Consider the following 17,879-nt stretch of genomic DNA (forward strand, 5'->3'; position numbering starts at 1 on the left):
ACGGGTCCTGAAACTCCCCAACATCAAAACTCGACTCACCCGCTTCCTTTGGTCACCTCTGCCGTTCGAACCTTTCGGTTCAGTCATTATCCCGAGTCCTGGCGTCTAAAAGCCTGTAACTTTTCCTTGAAATCCACTTTCCTGACCGTTCTCTCCCGGTTCCCCGGTCTCCCGGCACTACGCCACATGAGATGCTGGATCCGCTCCAAAAGGGACTCCAGGTGTTTGATGACCGACACTGGGAGTCCCCTCTTCGCCATATCCTCCGTCGCCTCCTCCGCCGATCCATATACCACTGTTCCCTCCTGGTAGAAAACTCTTAACTTGGCCGGAAATGGAGTTTGAAATCTGATTTTCTTCTCCTTCAGGATTCTTTTCGCTTCGGTGTATTCCCTCCGTTTTTTTAACACATCTGGCGCATAATCGTGATCCAGGTTAACTCTCTTCTCGAGGTATTGAAATCCTCTATTCCGCCAGGCCAGTCTAAGCAGCTCCTCTTTCATCCTGTAACTTGACAACTTGGCCACCATGGACCTCGGTCGGGCATCCCCGGGTGGCTTCGACATCCGAGCTCGGTGCGCTCTCTCTACCCGTAGTTTAAAGGCGGCCGGAAGCCCCAGTCCTTCCCTCAACAAACTTTCCACAAAATCCACCATTGACGGGGAGTTCTCCTCTGCTCCCTCTTTAACTCCATGAATTCGGATATTTTCACGACTGGAGCGGCTCTCTATATCCGTCAATTTGGCATCTAGGTATATTTGGAGTTGCAGCAGCTCCGTCACCACGTCCTCTGCCACCTGTAGCCTGTTTTCAGCCGCGTCAATCCTCTATTCTGCCTCCCCGATTCTGGTGTTCGTCTTAATAATTTCTTCCCGAATTCCGTTCAGCTGCTCACTATTGTCCTTTCTAAACTCTCTCAACTCTTTCAATATGAGGCTGAGGTCCGCTCTCTCTCGTTCCTTATCTGGGTGCATTTGCTTATCATCGTCCTCCCTTGCACTGCTACCCGAGGAGGCTTGGCTAGGCCCCCTCCCCCTCACCGTTGAAAAACTCCATCCGCGTCGACTTTTTACTCTTTCCTCTAGGCATAATCCTGACCCACAATATTTACGAAACTGCCACAAAATTTTTGGAAATATTCGAGTTGTAGTGGGTAAATATTAACTCAAAATGTCGGGAGCTCTTACCCTAATCTGCCATCTCGTGGCTCGTTCAACCGGAAGTCCCAGTCTTTCATCATAAGTCCCAGTCTTTCATCATACGTCTGTCCCGCCATCCCGGAAATTAACCTGGTGAACCTACGCAGCACTCTGGCAATAGCAATAATGTCCTTCCTCAAATTAGGAGACCAAACTTGCACACAATACTCCTCCAGGTGTGGTCTCGCCAGGGCCCTGTACAACTGCAGCAGGACCTCCTTGCTCAACTCAAATCCTCTCGTAATGAAGGCAACATCCCATTGCCTTTCTTATTGGTTGTTGGACAGTTACCGGGGCGTAGCGGGGCGAGGTGGTGAGGGGGAGGGGTCGTGGTCGGGGGCTTAGGTCGAGAGAACGAGCAGATTTGGACACCGTCCGGAGAGCAGCGCCGGTGACAAGAACGCAATCTAGGAGGACGAGGAAAAGGCGAAAGAAACAAGGAGGCGGACAAGCTGGAGAAGGGTCCCAATCTGAAACCTCGTCTGTCCAGTTCCCTCTACAGACGCTGTCCGACTCACTGAGTTACTCCAGCACTTTGTCTTTTGTTGAAGATTCCAGCATCTGCAGTCTCTTGTGACTACAAAGACACCGAGCACCGATTTCCTCTTTAACTTGGGATAATAAATGCTTTTGATATTAGCGTTAATTATCCTTTCAGATCGAAAGCCGCGCTGAACTACTGCCCTATCTCATTGGTGACGCTCGGACGATCCTTGATCGGACTTGATCCAGTCTGAAGAAGGGTCTCGACCCGAAACGTCACCCATTCCTTCTCTCCCGAGATGCTGCCTGACCCGCTGAGTTACTCTAGCATTTTGTGTTTACATTCGATTTAAACCAGCATCTGCAGTTTTTATTTCCTACACTTGATCGGACTTTGTTGGCTTTAACTTGGACTAAATGGTTATTCCCTTATCATGTTCATCTGCAACTGAACCAGCCTCTCACCAACTGGAAAGCGGCCCTGAACGACCATTTGCCTCTTTGGAGACCCTCGGACTATCTTTAATCGGACTTTACTGGACTTTATCTTGCACTAAACGTTATTCTCTTTATCGTTTACGTGTGCACAGTGAATTGCTCGATTGTAATCATGTGCAGTCTTTACCTAAGAACACTGAGGACATCTGGTCTACCCCAACAGCTGCTGATGACATTTTACCGCTGCACCATAGAGAGCATCCTAACACATGGCATCCCTGTGTGGTACCTCAGCTGCACGGAGGCAGAAAGGAAAGCTCTTCAGCGAGTAGTCCATAGTGCTCAGAGGACCATCGGAACACAGCTACCAGCCTTGGAGGGCATCTACAACATGCGATGCCTCAGAAAAGCCACCAGCATCCACAAAGACTCTTCACACCCCTGCAACAGTCTGTTCGAACTTCTACCATCGGGCAGACGATACAAGGCCTTCTACGCCCGCACCTCGAGACTCAGGAACAGCTTCATCCCCAGGGCCATAGCTGCTATGAACCAGCCCTGCTGAGCCGGATGGTCACATCGCACAGTGAACCGGCACAGATCTACTTGCACTTTATTCTGTTTTAAAACTGTTACAATTTGTCTCGTTGGGCGGTTGTTGTTTAAATTAATTAAATTATTTCATCGTATGAGAGGCGCATTCCCAATCTCGTTGTACCCCTGTACAATGACTGGAAAGATATATTGTATTGTATTGCAAGATAATATAAGAAAATAACTGCAGATGCTGGTACAAATCGATTTTTTCACAAAATGCTGGAGTAACTCAGCAGGTCAGGCAGCATCTCGGGAGAGAAGGAATGGGTGACGTTTCGGGTCGAGACCCTTCTTCAGACTGATGTCAGGGGGGCGGGACAAATGAAGGATATAGGTGGAGACAGGAAGATAGAGGGAGATCTGGGAAGGGGGAGGGGAAGTGAGGGACAGAGAGACTATCTAAAGTTGGAGATGTAATGTTAAAATTGTACAGGGCATTGGTGAGGCCGAATCTTGAGTATGGTGTGCAGTTCTGGTGGCCAAATTATAGGAAGGATGTCGACAAAATGGAGAGGGTACAGAGGAGATTTACTAGAATGTTGCCTGGGTTTCAGCACTTAAGCTACAGAGAGAGGTTGAACAGGTTGGGTCTTTATTCTTTGGAGCGAACAAAGTTGAGGGGGGACTTGATAGAGGTTTTTTTAATTTTAAGAGGGACGGACAGAGTTGACGTGGGTAGGCTTTTCCCTTTGAGAGTGGGGAAGATTCCAACAAGGGGACATAGCTTCAGAATTGAGGGACAAAAGTTTAGGGGTAACATGAGGGGTAACTTCTTTACTCAGAGGGTGGTGGCTGTATGGAATAGGCTTCCGGTGGAAGTGGTGGAGGCAGGCTCGATTTTTTTATTTAAGAGTAAATTGGATAGGTATATGGATAAGAGGGGATTAGAGGGTTATAGTCTGAGAGCAGGTAGATGAGACTAGGTCAGAGAGAGTGGTCGGCGTGGACTGGTAGGGCCGAACGGGCCTGTTTCCGTGCTGTAGTTGTTATTATGGTTATATGGTTATAAGTCGACGTTCATACCACTGGGCTGCAAACTGCCCAGGCGAAATATGAGGTGCTGTTCGTCCAATTTCCGGTGGGCCCCACTATGGCACTGGAGGAGGCCCATGACAGAAAGGTCAGACTGGGAATGGGAGGGGGAGTTGAAGTGCTCGGCCACCGTGAGATCAGTTTTGTTAATGCGGACCAAGCGCAGGTGTTCTGCGAAGCGATCGCCGAGCCTGCGCTTGGTTTCGCCGATGTAAATAAGTTGACATCTAGAGCAGCGGATGCAATAGATGAGGTTGGAGGAGGTGCAGGTGAACCTTTGTCTCACCTGGAAAGACTGTTTGGGTCCTAGGATGGAGTTGAGGGGGAAGGTAAAGGGACAGGTGTTGCATCTCGTGCGGTTGCAGGGGAAAGTGCCTGGGGTTGGGGTGGTTTGGGTAGGAAGGGACGAGTGGACCAGGGAGTTACGGAGGGAATGGTCTCTGCGGAACGCAGAGAGGGGAGGGGATGGGAAGATATGGCCAGTGGTGGGGTCCCGTTGTAGGTGACGGAAATGTTGGTGGATGATATGTTGGATCCGCTGGCTGGTGGGGTGGAAGGTGAGAACGAGAGGAATTCTGTCCTTGTTGCGAGTGGGGGGAGGGGGAGCAAGAGCGGAGCTGCGGGATGTAGAAGAGACCCTAGTGAAAGCCTCATCGATAGTGGAGGAGGGGAAGCCCCGTTTCCTGAAGAACGAGGACATCTCTGATGCCCTAGTGTGAAACACCTCATCCCGGGCGTAGATGCGGCGTAGACGGAGGAATTGGGAGTAGGGGATAGACTTTTTGCAGGGGACCGGGTGGGAAGAAATGTAGTCCAGATAGCTGTGCGAGTCGGTGGGTATATAGTAAATGTCAGTCACTAGTCTGTCTCCTGTGATGGAGATGGTGAGGTCCAGAAACAGGAGGGAGATGTCGGAGATAGTCCAGGTATATTTAAGTGAAGGAGAGATATCGGAGGTCCTTCCTTCCCGCTGCTGTGAGACTGCACAACCAGCACTGCTCCCAACAGACCAGTCAACAGTAACAGTTAAGGAATACACAGTAAACTGATCACAATTTATACGTCTTTATTTTTATTTATAATGAATGTCTCCTGTTATCCACTTTGCTGCTGTAACACTGTAAATTTCCACGGTGTGGGACAATTAAATGAATTTATTTATTATCATTATTATTATTATTATTATCATCACAGGCGGCAGTCTAGGAATTTTATGGTCATTGATTCCCGGAACAGACTTGTTTAACATCTAAAAGAACCGAGGTGATTTAACTATATTCCCGGTGCTGGTGAAGGATTGATAGAATTTCTTAATTACTGACACGGAGCGGAACCGGAGCAGATTCTCAGCCACTGGTTTTCATCCCAGATCTCGAAGAAAGGATAAAGTTTCTCCGTGAATTTATTCCCAGTGAAGGTGTGGAGATGGGACTTGGTGTCCGCGTCGTAAAATGAAACTGTCCCGGACTCGTAACTGAGATAAACTCCCACCCTCCCGGGGATGGGCTGGACGGGGAGAGGGAATAGAGGGGAGGTGACTGCAGCAAACGCGTCATCCAACCGTAAGATGCTCCAGACTCCAGTCTCCGGGGTCGGTGTGATCTCTCCCAGCCTCTCCACAGACTCTGCGGCGACTCCCAGACTCCAGCCCCGACTCCCCGCCACCTCCACCTCCCAGTAATGTCTTCCCGATGTGAATCCCTCCGATCCCAGCACACACCCCAAGCCTGTAAACCTCTTCCCGGTGTCAGGGAGACTCCTCCGGGTCCCGGTCCATCTCACCCTCTTCCGATCCTCAGACACCTCGAGCTGCGCATGCGCTGTTTCCACATCCAGGGTGACGGAGACTGGGGGGAGAAGCAGAGAATCAGAGAGTCCCCGGGGGTCGGGGGGAGACTCGGGCAGCGCGGCCCCGGGACCGGGGGAGAGGCCGCTCGGCCTCAGGCACAGACGGGCGGACAACTGAAACCTTGCCCGGAGTTTTCTTTCCCCCTCCCCCTACCACGTAAGATGGACAACAGAAATCCTTCCCGGATTTTTTCTTCTGAGGTAGAGGCGAGAGTTGTGGTATGTCGTGGGCAAGCAGATGCAATTGGGAGAGAGGAGGTAGGAGAAATGGTGGTTGGATGGGTGTGCGGGCGTGATATTGAGTGCTTTTGCTTATGGTGGTGAAAATGCTGGCTCGATTGGTGGGGCAGTTGAGGAGTTAAATGTTTACTGGAGGTAATTAAAAATGAGGAAAGATGTGACTGTGCTTGAGAGAGTGCAAAGGAGATTCACCGGGATGTTGCCTCCATTGGAGGACTTGAATAATGCTGATTTGGAGACCTGGGAGAACTTTACAGGTTTACGAGAGACAGAGAGGGGGTAGTTGGTCAGATTCAGTTCCCCATCTTAATGGTATCGAAAACAAGGTTATTGGTTTAAAGTGAGAGGATGGAGTTTTAAAGAAGACGAGACCAAGTGGACCCATTGGGCCCAAACCTCTACTGCATTGGTGCAACACCCTCTCCCCCCCCTCCCCTCCCCTCCCCTCCTCCAACCCCTCTCCAACCCTCCATCACCCCACTCCCTCCACCCACCCTCCCCTCTCCCCGCTTCTCCTCCCCCCTACTCCATCCCCTCAACCCCCCTTATCCTCCCTGCTCCCCCCTCGCTCCCTCCCTAGGACATAGTTTTAAACTTTAAAATGTGAATAACTTAAAAAATATAACACTGATTTCAATGAAACTCCTTCCATTAGCACCAAAGGGACAATGGTGAGTAAGGTGGCACTATCGTGTACCGTTTTGGCTGTAGTTCAGGAACAAACAAACAAACAAACAAACAAGCAAGAGTTTTAGTATATAGATGTGAGGGATAAATCTCTTGCACAGAGAGTAGTTGATACCTGGAACATGCTCCCGTTGTAGGAGGTGGCACCTATTGTCTATACAATTCCACTCTGCGAAAAGGGTTCTGACTGTCAACCCTGTCTATGCCTCTCATAATTTAAAATAATTCTATCAGTTTCCCCTCAGCCTTTGACACTGAGGCTTTGAAACAAGCAAATGTATCCGACCTCTCCTAATAGCTAATGCCCTCTAATCCAGGCAGCATTCTGGTAAACCTCTTCTGCACATTTCCCAAGGCATGCACATTCTTCCTGCAAAGGGACGACCAGAACTGCACAAAATACTCCAAATTATTCCTAAGTCCTGCAAGGCTTAAACATAATTTCCTGACTCTTAGTGTATGTTACTACAGAGTCTGTGGGTTACTCAGGTAAATATATTCACTGTGCCTAAAGATTATCAAATCCAGTTTACAGTGGGAACGTAAATTGAGGAGGTTGTGCCCACAAACGGGAGTTTTTTCTTGTGAATGTGTTTAACGGTATCTATGTCAGGCCGATGAAACTGCGTGCTTTTCCGAGACTAGATCTTGTTAGGAGGAGGAGGAGGGGGAGTTCAACGAGATCTGGGTGTCCTAGTGCATCAGTCAATGAAAGGAAGCATGCAGGTACAGCAGGCAGTGAAGAAAGCCAATGGAATGTTAGCCTTCGTAACAAGAGGAGTTGAGTATAGGAGCAAAGAGGTCCTTCTACAGTTGTACCGGGCCCTGGTGAGACCGCACCTGGAGTACTGTGTGCAGTTTTGGTCTCCAAATTTGAGGAAGGATATTCTTGCTATGGAGGGCGTGCAGCGTAGGTTCACTAGGTTAATTCCCGGAATGGCGGGACTGTCGTATGCTGAAAGGCTGGAGCGATTGGGCTTGTAGACACTGGAATTTAGAAGGATGAGGGGGGATCTTATTGAAACATATAAGATAATTAGGGGATTGGACACATTAGAGGCAGGAAACATGTTCCCAATGTTGGGGGAGTCCAGAACAAGGGGCCACAGTTTAAGAATAAGGGGTAGGCCATTTAGAACGGAGACGAGGAAGAACTTTTTCAGTCAGAGAGTGGTGAAGGTGTGGAATTCTCTGCCTCAGAAGGCAGTGGAGGCCAGTTCGTTGGATGCTTTCAAGAGAGAGCTGGATAGAGCTCTTAAGGATAGCGGAGTGAAGGGGTATGGGGAGAAGGCAGGAACGGGGTACTGATTGAGAGTGATCAGCCATCATCGCATTGAATGGCGGTGCTGGCTCGAAGGGCTGAATGGCCTACTCCTGCACCTATTGTTTATTGTCTATTGTCTATTGTTAGGCAGGGCCTATGGCACAGATCTCCACAGGACGCCCTCGTATCCTCATGACAATACAGCTCGTTCGTTGTTCATTATAATTTAATTCTGTTACTTCCAATTTCCTGACTACCCTGGTAGAATTCAAACTCATAGATCAGCATGTTTTTGCAGTGTGGGTGGGTCGGGATGCATTGGTTCATCCAACAGCCTGGTTACTTGTTGTATCTGCCTAACCTGTGATCTAGTAGTGGGTGACTCCATTGTCCGAGGTACGGACAGTAGATTCTGTGGCGGCAGGCGGGACTCGTGGATGGTCTGTTGCCTCCCTGGTGCCAGGATTAAAGACATCACGGAGCGGCTTCAGAACATCCTGGCGAGGGAAGGTGATCAACTGGACGTAGTTGTGCACGTGGGCACGAACGACGTGGGGAGGAAGAGGAGGGAGATACTGCAACGTGAGTTTAGAGAGTTAGGAAGAAGACTGAGAAATAGGACATCGAAGGTGGTTGTCTCTGGACTGCTACCTGTACCTCGTGCTGGTGAGGGCAGGAACAGATAGATCGGGGATATGAATGTATGGCTGAGGGGCTGGTGCAGGGAGCAGGGATCAGGGATTTAGATTTCTAGGCCACTGGGATCTCTTCTGGGGTAGGGGTGACCTGTACAAAAGGGACGGGTTACACCTTAACAGCCGGGGGATCAACATTCTGGCAGGCAGGTTTGCTAGTGCTACAAGTGTGGCTTTAAACTAAGTGGTGGGGGGGGAGGGGTTGACAAACTGGGAATATGAAGATGGAGTTAAAGGGGAAGCGAATAGAGGAGAAATTGCAAAGGAATCTCGAATGAATGGGAAGGGAAGTTCGAGAAGGGATAAGAGAGTAAGGTCAGGGCCAATTGTGACCGGTGTGAGAGAGGAGGTGAATACCGAAATTAAAGTGTTGTATTTAAATGCGCGAAGTACAAAAAATGAAGTGGATGAGCCTGAGGCTTAGTTAGACATTGGCAAGTATGATGTTGTGGGAATCACTGAGACATGGCTACAAGAGGGCCAGGGCTGGGAACTGAATATTCAGGGGTACACAACATATAGAAAAGACAGACAGGTGGGCAGAGGGGGTGGGGTCGCTCTGTTGGTGAGGAATGATATTCACTCCCTTGCAAGGGTTGACATAGAATCAGGAGATGTAGAATCAATATGGATAGAAAAGAGGAATTGTAAGGGTAAAAATACCCTAATGGGAGTTATCTACAGGCCCCCAAACAGTAGCCTCGACATAGGGTGCAAGTTGAATCAGTACCTAAAATTGGCATGTTGCAAATGTAATGCTACAGTGGTTATGGGAGATTTTAACATGCAGGTAGACTGGGAAAATCAGGTTGGTAATGGACCCCAGGAAAGAGAGTTTGTGGAGTGTCTCCGAGATGGATTCTTAGAACAGCTTGTAATGGAGCCTACTCGGGAGAAGGCAATTCTGGATTTAGTGTTGTGTAATGAACCTGATCTGATAAGGGGACTCGAGGTAAAAGAGCCATTAGGAGGCAGTGATCACAATATGATAATTTTACTCTACAAATTGAGAGGGAGATGGGAAAATCGGAAGTGTCAGTGTTACAGTATAGCAAAGGGGATTACAGAGGCATGAGGCAGGAGCTGGCCAGAATTGACTGGAAGGAGGCCCTAGCAGGAAAGACAGTGGAACAGCAATGGCAGGTATTCCTGGGAATAATGCAGAAGTTGCAGGATCAATTTATCCCAAAGAGGAGGAAAGATTCTAAGGGGAGTAAGAGGCACCCGTGGCTGACAAGGGAAGTCAAGGACAGCATAAAAATAAAAGAGAAGAAGTACAACAAAACAAAGAAGAGTGGGAAGCCAGAGGATTGGGACTCTTTTAAAGAGCAACAGAAGATGACTAAGAAGGCAATACGGGGAGAAAAGTTGAGGTACGAGGGTAAACTACCCAATAACATAAAGGAGGATACTAAAAGCATTTTTAGGTATGTAAAGAGGAAAAAAATAGTCAAGGCAAATGTGGGTCCCTTGAAGACAGAAGCAGGGGAATTTATTATGGGGAACAAGGAAATGGCAGACGAGTTGAACCGGTACTTTGGATCTGTCTTCACTAAGGAAGATACAAGCAATCTCCCAGATGTTCTAGTGGCCAGAGATCCTAGGGTGACGGAGGAACTGAAGGAAATCCATATTAGGCAGGAAATGGTGTTGGGTAGACTGATGGGACTGAAGGCTGATAAATCCCCAGGGCCTGATGGTCTGCATCCCAGAGTACTTAAGGAGGTGGCGCTAGAAATTGTAGACACATTGGTGATCATTTTCTAATGTTCTATAGATTCAGGATCGGTTCCTGTGGATTGGAAGGGTAGCTAATGTTGTCCCACTTTTTAAGAAAGGAGGGAGAGAGAAAACGGGAAATTATAGACCAGTTCGTCTTACATCAGTGGTGGGGAAGATGCTGGAGTAAATTATAAAAGACAAAATTGCGGAGCATTTGGATAGCAGTAACAGGATCGTTCTGAGTCAACATGGATTTACGAAGGGGAAATCATGGTTGTCTAATCTTCTGGAATTCTTTGAGGATATAACGAGGAAAATGGACAGGGGAGAGCCGGTGGATATGTACCTTGACTTTCAGAAAGCCTTTGACAAGGTTCCACATAGGAGATTAGTGGGCAAAATTAGAGCACAAGGTATTGGAGGTAGGGTACTAACATGGATAGAAAATTGGTTGACAGAAAGAAAGCAAAGAGTGGGGATAAATGGGTCCCTTTCAGAATGGCACGCAGTAACTAGTGGGGTACCACAAGGCTCGGTGCTGGGACCGCAGCTATTTACAATATACATTAATGACTTGGATGAAGGGATTAAAAGTACTATTAGCAAATTTGCAGATGATACAAAGCCGGGTGGTAGTGTGAAATGTAAGGAAGATGCTATGAGGTTGCAGGGTGACTTGGACAGGTTGTGTGAGTGGGCGGATACATGGCAGATGCAGTTTAATGTGGATGAGTGTGAGGTTATCCACTTTGGTGGTAAGAATAGTGAGGCAGAGTATTATCTGAATGGTGTCATGTTAGAAAAAGGGGACGTACAACGAGATCTGGGTGTCCTAGTGCATCATTCACTGAAAGGAAGCATGCAGGTACAGCAGGCAGTGAAGAAAGCCAATGGAATGTTGGCCTGGAGATGAGTATAGGAGCAAAGAGGTCCTTCTGCAGTTGTACAGGGCCCGAGTGAGACCGCACCTGGAGTATTGTGTGCTGTTTTGGTCTCCAAATTTGATGAAGGATATTCTTGCTATTGTGGGCGTGCAGCGTATGTTTATTAGGTTAATTCCCGGAATGGCGGGACTGTCATATGTTCAAAGACTGGAGCGACGAGGCTTATATACACTGGAATTTAGAAGGATGAAAGGGGATCTTATCGAAACTTATAAAATTATTAAGGGGTTGGACACGATAGAGGCAGGAAACATGTTCCCGATGTTGGGGGAGTCCAGAACAAGGGGCCACAGTTTAAGAATAAGGGGTAGGCCATTTCGAACTGAGATGAGGAAAAACATTTTCAGTAAGAGAATCGTGAATCTATGGAATTCTCTGCCTCAGAAGGCAGTGGAGGCCAATTCTCTGAATGCATTCAAGAGAGAGCTAGATAGAGCTCTTAGGATAGCGGAGTCAGGGGGTATGGGGAGAAGGCAGGAACGGGGTACTGATTGAGAATGATCAGCCATGATCACATTGAATGGCGGTGCTCGCTCGAAGGGCCGAATGGCCTCCTCCTGCACCTATTGTCTATTGTCTATCATGCTCCTGTGTTGCATGTGTTCCAGGATCTAACATCTCCAGCTGACCATGTGTGCGTGAGGCTTCTCAGTCAGTGGGTTGGTGCATGAATGAAACACCAATTACCGTTCAGTGCTTTATCCTGACCAATCTTTGCATCACATAAAAACATTAATGTGTCCCACAAACCAAGTGAAATAAGTCCATATGTTTTACCTTGTTTAATGGAGTCAAACGTTTCTATCAGCACTGCCTTCAACAAAAAGAGGTGGTTGAATTTTTCAGCCGTTATGGCACCATCTGTCACTGACAATGATTTCACCTCATCACTAATCCTGCAAATATTAAATAGCTGATTACAAATTGTGCATTGATGTTTATGAGGAAATATGTTTCATGCAGAGTTTCAGTGAAGAACATGCCCTACCTTCGCTTGCGAACAGCTTCCTCCTGAAATAAATAAAACACAAGACTGAATTGACCCAGACGGAACTACTGAGAGCGCGAATTTCACCCAGATTATTATGTGTTAAAAATTCCCATTTGTCCAATCTCACCCCCACTGACACACAGAGAAGAATAATGATATTGCAGAAATAGAACCGATGTAGGAAGTATAAAAATTATTCTGAAAATTACACGATGCTGACAGGATAGTCTGGACAGGTTGTACTTTTTCAGTCAGAGAGTTGTGAGTCTGTGGAATTCTCTGCCTCAGATGGCAGTGGAGGCCAATTCTCTGGATGTTTTCAAGAGAGCTAGACAGAGCTCTTAAGGATTGCAGAGTCAGGGGGTATGGGGAGAAGGCAGGAACGGGGTACTGATTGAGAATGATCAGCCATGATCACATTGAATGGAGTTGCTGGCTCGAAGGGCTGTATGGTCTGCTTCTGCACTTGTTGTCTCTTGTCTATTGAATATGATGTTCGTGATGTGTAGGAAGGATCTGCAGATGCATAGACAATAGACAACATAGTTTAATTTGTTTCAAATATATCAGACGGCATTTTGTGACGGTGCACATTTATAGAAGCAAATTTAAGTCGACTGCCTTACCATTAGAAATTTCACGCTGTCTTTTTGTTCCATCCGTTCCTGTAAACGCAGGAGTTCCTCCTGGATAGAATTTAAATTCTCTTGAATCTCCCGAAGATTTTTCTCCATTAGATTTAGAATCCGCTCCTCATCTTCGCGTACATCTTTGAGGAAGTACTTTTCTTTCTCAGTGATAATCTGGTGCAGTTCAGCAAACTGGGATGTGACATGGTACTGAAGGCTGTGTGACTCTTCCTGTCAAATGAATGCTGAAGATTAACATAATATATTTCTGTTTTGTGTTTGTTTACTGAATAAGTGACTATATAGCCCATCAGCGTCCGGTTCTCAGAATTATCTAATCAATCAAATTCTCTCACATTTTCCTGAAACAAATGGGACAACGGAAGGATATAGGTGGAGACAGGAAGACAGAGGGAGATCTGGGAAGGGGGAGGGGAAGAGAGGGACAGGGGAATTATCTAAAGTTGGAGAAGTCAATGTTCATACCACTGGGCTGCAGGCTGCCCAGGCGAAATTTCACAAAATTTCAGCTATTTTTTCCGCTGCTCCAGATGGCAACCTATTTACATCGGCGAAACCATATAACCATATAACAATTACAGCACGGAAACAGGCCCGTTCGGCCCTACCAGTCCACGCCGACCACTTTCTCTGACCTAATCTCATCTACCTGCTCTCAGACCATAACCCTCCAATCCCCTCCCATCCATATACCTATCCAATTTACTCTTAAATAATAAAATCGAGCCGGCCTCCACCACTTCCACCGGAAGCTCATTCCACACAGCCACCACCCTCTGAGTAAAGAAGTTACCCCTCATGTTACCCCTAAACTTTTGTCCCTTAATTCTGAAGTTATGTCCCCTTGTTGGAATCTTCCCCACTCTCAAAGGGAAAAGCCTACCCACGTCAACTCTGTCCATCCCTCTTAAAATTTTTAAAACCTCTATCAAACTCAGGCTCGGCGATCGCTTCGATTCAACACCTGCGCTCGGTCCGAGTTAACCAATCTGATCTCCCGATGGCTGAGCACTTCAACTCCCCCTCCCAGTCTGACCTTTCTGTCATGGGCCTCCTCCAGTGCCATAGTGAGGCCCACCGGAAATTTGAGGAACAGCACCTCATATTTCGCCTGGGCAGCCTGCAGCCCAGTGGTATAAACATTGACTTCCCCAACTTTAGATAGTTCCTCTGTCCCTCTCTTCCCCTCCCCCTTCCCAAATCTCCCTCTATCTTCCTGTCTCCACCTATATCCTTCCTTTGTCCCGCCGCCCTGACATCAGTCTGAAGAAGGGTCTTGACCCGAAACGTCACCCATTCCTTCTCTCCTGAGATGCTGCCTGACCTGCTGAGTTACTCCAGCATTTTGTGAATAAATACTTCCTTACATAATCGGTGATTATTCAAAGTCTAAGGCGGTTCGCAGAGCTACCACAGTAATCCATTATATCAAATATTCGCCCGCACATCACTTTTCCCGAGACTCTAATTCGGAATGAGGATCTCGACCAGAAACGTCACCCATTCCTAAACACCAGAGATGCTGCCTGACCCACCGAGTTGCTCCAGTTTATTGCGCCCATTCATTCATGCGCTACCCTTATGCATAAAATGGGGGACAAACTACACAACACCAGAAACTCCGCACAGAGTGGACAAGGTCCCACATAGGAGATTAGTGGGCAAAATTAGAGCACATGGTATTGGGGGTAGGGTACTGACATGGATAGAAAATTGGTTGACAGGCAGAAAGCAAAGAGTGGGGATAAATGGGTCCTTTTCAGAATGGCAGGCAGTGACTAGTGTGGTACCGCAAGGCTCGGTGCTGGGACCGCAGCTATTTACAATATACATTCATGACTTGGATGAAGGGATTAAAAGTACCATTAGCAAATTTGCAGATGAGACAAAGCTGCGTGGTAGTGTGAACTGTGAGGAAGATGCTATGAGGTTGCAGGATGACTTGGACAGGTTGTGTGAGTGGGCGGGTGCATGGCAGATGCAGTTTAATGTGGATAAGTGTGAGACTTTGGTGGTAAGAATAGGAAGGCAGATTATTGTCTGAATGGTTATTGTCTGAATGGTGTCAAGTTAGGAAAAGGGGACGTACAACGAGATCTGGGTGTCCTAGTGCATCAGTCACTGAGAGGAAGCATGCAGGTACAGCAGGCAGTGAAGAAAGCCAATGGAATGTTGGCCTTCATAACAAGAGGAGTTGAGTATAGGAGCAAAGTGGATCTTCCGCAGTTGTACAGGGCCCTAGTGAGACCGCACCTGGAGTATGGTGTGCAGTTTTGGTCTCCAAATTTGAGGAAGGATATTCTTGCTATTGAGGGCGTCCAGCGTAGGTTTACTGGGTTAATTCCCGGAATGGCGGGACTGTCGTATGTTGAAAGACTGGAGCGACTAGGCTTGTATACACTGGATGAGAGGGGATCTTATCGAAACATATAAGATTATTAAGGGGTTGGACACATTAGAGGCAGGAAACATGGTCCCAATGTTGGGGGAGTCTAGAATCAGGGGCCACAGTTTAAGAATAAGGGGTAGGCCACTTAGAACGGAGATGAGGAAAATCATTTTCTGTCAGAGTTGTGAATCTGTGGAATTCTATGCCTCAGAAGGCAGTGGAGGCCAATTCTCTGAATGTATTCAAGAGAGAGCTAGATAGAGTTCTAAATGATAGCAGAGTTATGGGGTATGGAACGGGGTACTGATTGTGAATGATCAGCCATGATCACATTGGAGGGCGGTGCTGGCTCGAAGGGCCTCCTGCACCTATTGTCTATTATCTATTACAGCAGCAAATTTATCCAGTCTATCCCTTATGCATTAAATGGGGGAAAAACTACACAATACCAGAAACTCCGCACAGAGTGGCCTTACCCGAACTCCGGAAATCTTCCCCTTCTGCAGCCGCTCCATTTCCTCCAACTCTGACTTCTTTTTGGTGAGAGATTGTACGGAAGATTTAACCTGATCCTGGGATCAGAGAGCAAAGGGGGTTAGACAATGACGAATCAAGCAGGTGAACGAGTGGCCATAGTGAGTTTTATTTTACCTTGCGCATTTCAACAGCTTCCCGAAGCGGCATGAAGTTGTGAGACTTGTGTTCCTGCGCGTCTCTGCAGATCAAGCAGATCAGTTTCTGATCAGTTTCGCAAAACAGCTTCAGTTCTTCATCGTGTTCCTCGCAGCGAAGTTTACTTTCTTTGCGAGGCGGATTCAGGCTCAGTGTTCGAGCTTTCTCAGCCAGTCTCGCCAAGGCCCGACTCACCCTGAGGGTGCGGTCTACAAACTGCTCTCTACATTCCGGGCAGGAGTTTCTCGCCTCCCGGTCCCAACTCTGCGTGATGCAGGAGCGGCAGAAGTAGTGGCCGCACTCCAGTGCCACCGGATCGGTGAAGAAATCCAGGCAGATGGGACAAACTGCCTCCTCGGTCAAACTCTCGACCTGGTCTTTCGCAGCCATCTTTACTCCGGCACTTCCTGGTTCAAAATGGGAGTGTCCACTGCGCACGCTGCCGTCTGAGGAATGAATGTTATTTGTAGACAATAGTCTACAAATAAGAAATAAGAAAAGGTAAATAAGAAAAAATGTCAAGCTTTATAATTATTTACTGGGTATGAATTGGGACCCCATTGGAGTAAAACGTAAGTTTAATGTTCATGGTTAGTAAAAATATTTAAGAATTTAAATCCTGATTTTAATGCTAAATCTGAGTGAGGCATTGTTCTTTAGTGCTGGGGGAGGGAATGGTGGGAGGCAGAGGGATTAAAGACATTTCAGGTCAGCAAGGGTTACAGAGGAATGTCAGAAGACTGAGGTCATGGGTAAGGAGGTTACCCACAAAACCACTACTAGCAGTAAATAGCGGCTTTAATAGCCTGATATTTGTAGCATTGTCTGTTTGTCATAAAAATATTATGACAAGACTGTAATTTTGTAAGGTGGTATCTGATTAAAATATCTCTAATTTTATTGGTTTGCTTTTTTTAAACATATTTTCCTCCATGTTTTAACCTGATATTTACTAAGACAAATAAATATCATTAAAAATATAATGTTTTCCTTTTTAGTTTTAGTTTTGGCAGTCTAATTTTATGTTACTTCAATGCAAATTCGCACATTTTTCTTAGAGGTTCCCGTAGTTCATTACCGTATTTCCCGTAGTTCATTATACGCTCAATATAGTTAAAACAATCATCAGTCAAGATTTTGAAAACATTTGGTATATATGTGTACTTTGTGATTACTGAAACTAATACAAATTAACAGTTTAAAAAACTGCATACATGAATAAATATTATTGCTTACATGCATTTCTTAATATGTATATTAAAAAATTGTAACAAAATGTGTATGTAACAATAAAAACGTATGTGTACATTTTGTTCATGTCTTGCGGCGCTCAAACATCTCATATCATATCATATATATACAATACAATACAATACAATACAATACAATACAATATATCTTTATTGTCATTGTACCCAGGGGTACAACGAGATTGGGAATGCGCCTCCCATACGATGCAATAATTTAGGTAATTTAGACAGCAGCAACCCAACGAAACGAAACAGATTTGGACAGGGTAAAGTGCAAGTTGATCTATGCGTTGTGGCCATCCGGCTCAGCAGGACCGGTTCATAGCAGCTATGGCCCTGGGGATGAAGCTGTTCCTGAGTCTGGAGGTGCGGGCATAGAAGGCCTTGTATCGTCTGCCCGATGGAAGGAGTTCGAACAGACTGTTGCAGGGGTGTGAAGAGTCTTTGTGGATGCTGGTGGCTTTTCTGAGGCATCGTGTGTTGTAGATGCCCTCCAAGTCTGGTAGCTGTGTTCCGATGGCCCTCTGAGCTCTATGGACTACCCGCTGTAGAGCTTTCCTTTCTGCCTCCGTGCAGCTGAGGTACCTGAAGAAAGGAAAGCTCTACAGCGGGTGTGAAGAGGGAGTATAGCATGGGGCTCAGAACACAGCCCTGTGGTGTGCCGGTACTCAGGGTGATAGTGGAGGACAGCTGCCTTCGGCCGGAAACAGGCCTTTTGGCCCACCAATTCCGTGCCGCCCAGCGATCCCCGCACACTAACAGTATCCTACACCCACTA

General features: G+C 46.9%; 1 protein-coding gene across 1 annotated transcript; it reads right to left on the reverse strand.

Annotated features, from left to right (window-relative positions):
- Positions 1 to 4,817: 4,817 nt before the first annotated feature.
- On the reverse strand, positions 4,818 to 16,241 carry LOC144591603 (zinc-binding protein A33-like). Its single transcript, XM_078395659.1, has 6 exons — positions 15,831 to 16,241; positions 15,656 to 15,751; positions 12,767 to 13,000; positions 12,138 to 12,160; positions 11,927 to 12,045; positions 4,818 to 5,596 (listed from the first exon to the last, which is right to left on the reverse strand). Exons 1-6 carry the CDS (start codon positions 16,239 to 16,241, stop codon positions 5,064 to 5,066), a joined length of 1,416 nt encoding a protein of 471 aa, XP_078251785.1. The 3' UTR covers positions 4,818 to 5,063.
- Positions 16,242 to 17,879: the final 1,638 nt, after the last annotated feature.

Source organism: Rhinoraja longicauda, unplaced genomic scaffold, assembly GCF_053455715.1.
Source record: "Rhinoraja longicauda isolate Sanriku21f unplaced genomic scaffold, sRhiLon1.1 Scf001187, whole genome shotgun sequence".
NCBI classification, from domain to species: Eukaryota; Metazoa; Chordata; class Chondrichthyes; order Rajiformes; family Arhynchobatidae; genus Rhinoraja; species Rhinoraja longicauda.

Coding starts and splice junctions, on each gene's coding strand:
- LOC144591603 (XM_078395659.1), bottom strand. CDS start 16,241: ATGGCTGCGAAAGACCAGGTCGAGAGTTTGACCGAGGAGGCAGTTTGT. Junction 15,752..15,830: donor AAGCTGTTGAAATGCGCAAG/GTAAAATAAAAC, acceptor CTCTGATCCCAG/GATCAGGTTAAATCTTCCGT. Junction 13,001..15,655: donor GGAAGATTTCCGGAGTTCGG/GTAAGGCCACTC, acceptor TTCATTTGACAG/GAAGAGTCACACAGCCTTCA.